Source organism: Populus alba, chromosome 3 (genome assembly GCF_005239225.2).
Source record: "Populus alba chromosome 3, ASM523922v2, whole genome shotgun sequence".
In the NCBI taxonomy this organism is placed as follows: domain Eukaryota; kingdom Viridiplantae; phylum Streptophyta; class Magnoliopsida; order Malpighiales; family Salicaceae; genus Populus; species Populus alba.
Window position 1 is genome coordinate 18170072 of NC_133286.1, and position 5396 is coordinate 18175467.

The window sequence follows — 5396 nt, forward strand, 5'->3', positions numbered from 1 at the left end:
TCATTCAAAATCTAAATAATAGACTTAAATTGATGTTGGGAACATTTCTCAGTGCATCAAATCCAAAATCATATAGTCATTGAGGACCTAAGACGATTAAACATCAAAATCAAAACCCCTGTTTTCAATTCATCATCATCATGCCTGAGAAACAACTCCAAAAATTTTACCGAACAGGGCTGAAAGAAATAAAGAGGCAGTAAATTATCATTGTCTTCACTCGCTCTTCTTCCTGAACGAGCATCCCTCTGTAAGCTTGGCACGACCCCCAGTTGGTTGGCACAACACTGTCTGGCAATTCCCACACACCACAACTGTTTGGGAGTGGCTAAACACTGTTGTTCTGCACATATACGTATTCATTTAAATAAAATAAAATAAAAACAAATACTACACATTTTCAATCCAAACAGGTAAAAGCTTAAATCTTGTTATTATGAAAAATTCATCAAGAAAAATATTTCAATCCAAACAGATAAAAGCTTAAATCTTGTTATTATGAAAAAAATTATCAAGAAAAAATAAACAAAGTTCATGACGGGACTTACATGTTGAAGCAACCCTGGCACTTCACATCCTGCAAGTTTTTACAAGAAAATATTATCATAAACTAACGATACAATCAGAAAAAAAATAAACAGAAAAATATTTTTAATTACCATGAAAAAGGAATTGGGGGACTGAACAAGACGCTTGAGCTTGTGCTTCCTCTTCTCAAGCTCTGCCGGTGGGTTAAGCAAATCGATATCGTTTTGGAGAACCTTTCATTAACAGCATTCAAAAAACAGATCAGTTAAAAGACAGCAGATCATGGCAAAGAAAAAGCGAAATTATTACAGAGTGACACACCATTTTGATCCTTGAAACGGGCTTTTCTCTTTTGCAGGAATACGAATCCCTGGACGATAAACCTCAGAGAGCACGAGAAAGAAAGGAGATGGCGGAGTGGCTAATTGAGATAAATATAAAGGGCTGAATGAGGCTTATAAGCCGTTGGATTTCGAGCTATGACATCTCGGCCTTTCATATCGAAGGGTCTAGGGCGACATGAATACCAGGGGCATAACCGTCTAAGTAGTGATATCTTCTATGTTTCTTCACCTTTGTCCGATTAGTGACAATATATTTGGGACTTGAGCTCTTTGAGATTTCCTAATGTGGTCTGTGTTTTTATTTTGTCTCACATTTATCCCTGCAATCTTTTTTTTTTTTTTTTCAATCAAGTCTATGTCAATTAAAACCAACAGATCATTTTTTTTTAACTCAAGAAAACATAACAATTAACCAGGAACAAAAAGATATATAACATGCTAACATTAGAATGCATTTAACATAAAAAGTATCAGGTATTACTAACTTGTTTTTTAATAAAAAATATATAATAATAAACTCAAAATATAATATATATTGGATGCTATTCTTCTTATAATATCGTTTTTTGTGAGGTTCTATTATGTCAATATCTCAAATACTTCTTCAAGAAGTAATCAGAAACATAGCAATCTTTGAGAGAGGGGATAATTTGATGGCTATTGGAAATAAAAGGAAGGGAAAAATGAAGGGGGAGAATAAAAAGAGAAAACCAAAGAAAAAAAGAAGGGGGGGAGAAAGAAACAAAACTACACATGAAAACATGAAACATGTCCAAGACTAATCATGATTTGCTAGGTCTTTAGCCAAAACTAGTTTTGACAATAAATTTAATTTCTATAATATGATATGTCTATCACGAGAACATTTTTTCCCTTCCTTTTCTTGTATGTTTTGATTCAAATTTTTTTTTAAGTTGAGATTTTGGAAAGTTAATATTTTGTTTAAATTACATTTGGGACCAAAAACTTTAATAAAGGACTTATTTATAAGAAATAAAACATAGAAACCGAAATAAAATGTTCGAAAAATATTAGAGATTAAAATGTACATAAATGAAATCCTCCCCTTTATGACATAACAATAGCCACGAAACACCGCCCGTTTAACACAGGATGGAACACCAAACCCTCCAAATATACCTCCTGTAAATTATTTACCTAAACATGGAACACTATTAAGAAATCAGACTAAGCAACAATTAAATATATAATAAAATAATTTTAAAATGTATAACTGGTTAAATCTTAAATTTATTTTTTAAAAATAATAAATTCAAGTATCATAAATTTTAAAATTACTAAAAATTTACATATTTATTATCTTCAAAAATATACATATACAAACACACACAATAAAAATGCACAAAATCTACATACTAATACTGATATTCAAAACATTTCTCCTCACATCAAAATCCGAAATCTTACAGTCATGAGAACCCAAAACAATTAACATCAAAATCAAAACCCTTTTGCTAATCAGTATGAGAACTCTATAACAATTTACCTAGTAGGGAAGGGATATGATATAAGAAGACAATAGACTATATCATAATCTTAACTCGCTCTTCTTCCTGAAAAATCACCCCTCTGTAAGCTTGGCATCACACCATCTGGCAGTTTGCAAAGGACTGTGTATTCATTTGAATAAAACAACCAACAATTACCCATTTTCAAACCAAAACGACGAGGTTTAAATCATGTTATATGAGAATTTCTTCAAGGAAACACAAATTACGGTCGTGACAGGACTTAAAGTTGTTTGCTTTTCGTGGATGTCATGAATGGACCGTGTGCATCATCCTTGTATATGCATCCTTAAAAAAGAATTTCAGGCTCCCTGCCTGCTTCTGGGCTTTATCAACAGAACATGCCCTAAAAACCATGTTCTATTGTCTGCCCATTTACAAAAACATATATAAGCCCAGTATTTTAAATACTTCCATAATTAACTGAATGTATATATATAGATGTAAAAATACAATGTTTTTCAAAATGTCTTAAAATTTCATTTATTTTCTCTAAGATTTTCAAGTTGAAACTAAGAAAAAACAAAAGAAAGAAAGATAATTTGACCATCCAACTTACTTTTTAAGATTACCAATCATAAATCATCTATTTATTTAGCCAGTTGTGTGTGTGTGTGTGTGTATTTACCGAGTATATAATATATATCTATTTACACAAATTTTTTTCACCAGAAAACTAATTCACGTAATTCATAGTGTGTGAGGAAAAAAAAAAGCTTTTATATAGCTGATAAAAGTTCCACATTAATAAGTGACATTAACTTTCAATTGTCAACCCCTATTAGCCACTCTTGACTGGGCCCTGGCCCAACTTTTTTTTCCCTGGTCCTGACTCTGTCTCGTTAGGCACCCACCAAGCCTCTCGTTGTTTGATTATGTTTGTCTTGGAATTTTTTTTTTAATTTATGTATAATTATATATATTTTTAGATTATTCAAGAAAAAAAATTAGTTTTGATTCAATTATAATTATTCTGAGATCTCAATGGATGCACGAAATGCCCCAAGATTACCCCTTGCCATGTAATTGAAAGAAGAAGAAGAAGAAGAAGTTTAGGCCATTGCCTAATGGTTGAAGAGATTTCCCCACTGTCTTCATGTTTATAGTTTGAGTTTTGAGAATAACATTAAGAGAAATTTGTTTTTTAGATGTATTAAATTACACGTGATGCTTATTTTTAAAATTTGATAAAAAAAAATGAATTTTAGTTTTTATTAACACACAGCCTATTTAATTGATACTTTTAACCATGGAATAAAAAATAATAATTAACAAGTTGTATTCTAACTGGGTTATTATATTATAGTATTGTTGTCACTTATCTTTTATACTAAAGTATCTTTATTTTTATTGAAAAAGAGGTGTGCAGGACTGTACGTACAGTCTAGGTGTAATAGGTTGTGTATTTTAAGGCCAGCCCTCATCAAAAAGTTATCCTCTCTGCTTATGATTTTGAAACATATTTTCAAAATTATTCATACATCTATGATAACTATTCTCATGATATTTCGGGCTCCTCATATTTATCAATTAACAGGTTAACTTTATAATTTATCTCTACATGTTTTTTATTACTAATTTATGAATATTATTTTTGAATTTTGTAATTTATTTATGCATGTTTTTTATCACTAATTCCTAAACATTTATATCCCTAAAGAAATCTCCTCATCACCTCTTACATAAATATTTTTTTGCGTGTGATGTCTTCCAAGCATGATTATTTAGATACATATAACAAACAAAACAACTTAGTTGTTGGGCTCTAATATCAACTAACGTTGATAAAAGCAATACAAGAAAGACAACAAGTATAAAAACATAAAATTATATTAAAGATGGACCATATTAAAATTCTAACTCAAAATTTTGTTATTGAATAATTTATGTTTATGTAGTTTATTAAAATACAAGTTAAATAACTAGTAGAAATTTCCTAAGAAAATCTAGAAAAATAATAAAAGATTTATAAACCAAATAAGAAAATGAATTTTAAACCAACTAGAAAAAATATTGCAAATCACAAATAGTAACTTATAAGCCTAATCGAGAGGCTTTTTTATTTTTTGATTACTATAAAATTTTAACTTTATAAAAAATAAGACTTTTAGAATCTTTTAACAAAGTTTCAGTCTGATTTAAATGATTAAATAAAAAAAAATCCAATTAAACTGCAAAACAAATATAACCAACTAGGAAAAATATCGCAACTCATAAATAGTAACCTATAGGTCTAATTGGAAGGCCTTTCTATTTTTTAATTGCTATAAAATTGTAACTCTATAAGAAATTAGAATCTCTTAACAAAGTTTATCCAATAGATAAATAAAAAATTATATCCCATTAAACTGCAAAAAAATAATGCATCATTTATTGAGATTAGGCATTTACTATATATCAATGAATTTGTAAGCCTTGGTCTAATCCTTTATCTCAGAAGTTGTGGCTACTCTAGAGAACCCAAACTTAATGTCTTGCTAGCTAGTCAACAATGATAATTATTTCAAATAAAGAGGCGAGCAAATGAAACTTGGCCTTCTCGCCCTTGTTTGCTCCTCTCCATCAGCCCATTTCAAGGGTATTCTGCCCCCTCCTGAAGACGCCTGCATTGTTTTATTCCTTTGAATATGAAGAGCTCTGAAACCAAATCTAGCAAATCCCGATATACGCCCTAATATCTATCATAAAGGATTATAGTACTATTTCTCATCTCTAATTCGATGATCTTATCGAACATCGTTTCTCATATTTTCATCGGGATCGGTGCCTAGATGACTGCCTAATTTTTTCTCAAGTAACATTGCTTAATTAATTGCTCTATGCTTTCTGCACTAGCTGGATCCAGTAAGGTCACAAACAGGACTAGTTCAACTATTGACATGTTTTCTCCGATCTCCACCGTGCCTGTAATCATTACAGAATTACAACAAACTGTGCATACACATCTTTTGTTGTGCGTTCTTAGCGGTCAGAGTGACTTTTATGCCAGTTTGCA

At 30.5% G+C, this 5396-nt stretch overlaps 1 protein-coding gene across 1 annotated transcript; it reads right to left on the reverse strand.

Annotated features, from left to right (window-relative positions):
• On the reverse strand, window positions 1-1006 carry LOC118054402 (small ribosomal subunit protein eS27y). Its single transcript, XM_035065970.2, has 4 exons — window positions 850-1006; window positions 660-761; window positions 549-577; window positions 1-343 (listed from the first exon to the last, which is right to left on the reverse strand). Exons 1-4 carry the CDS (start codon window positions 850-852, stop codon window positions 217-219), a joined length of 261 nt encoding a protein of 86 aa, XP_034921861.1. The 5' UTR covers window positions 853-1006; the 3' UTR covers window positions 1-216.
• Between the last annotated feature and the right edge of the window lie 4390 nt (window positions 1007-5396).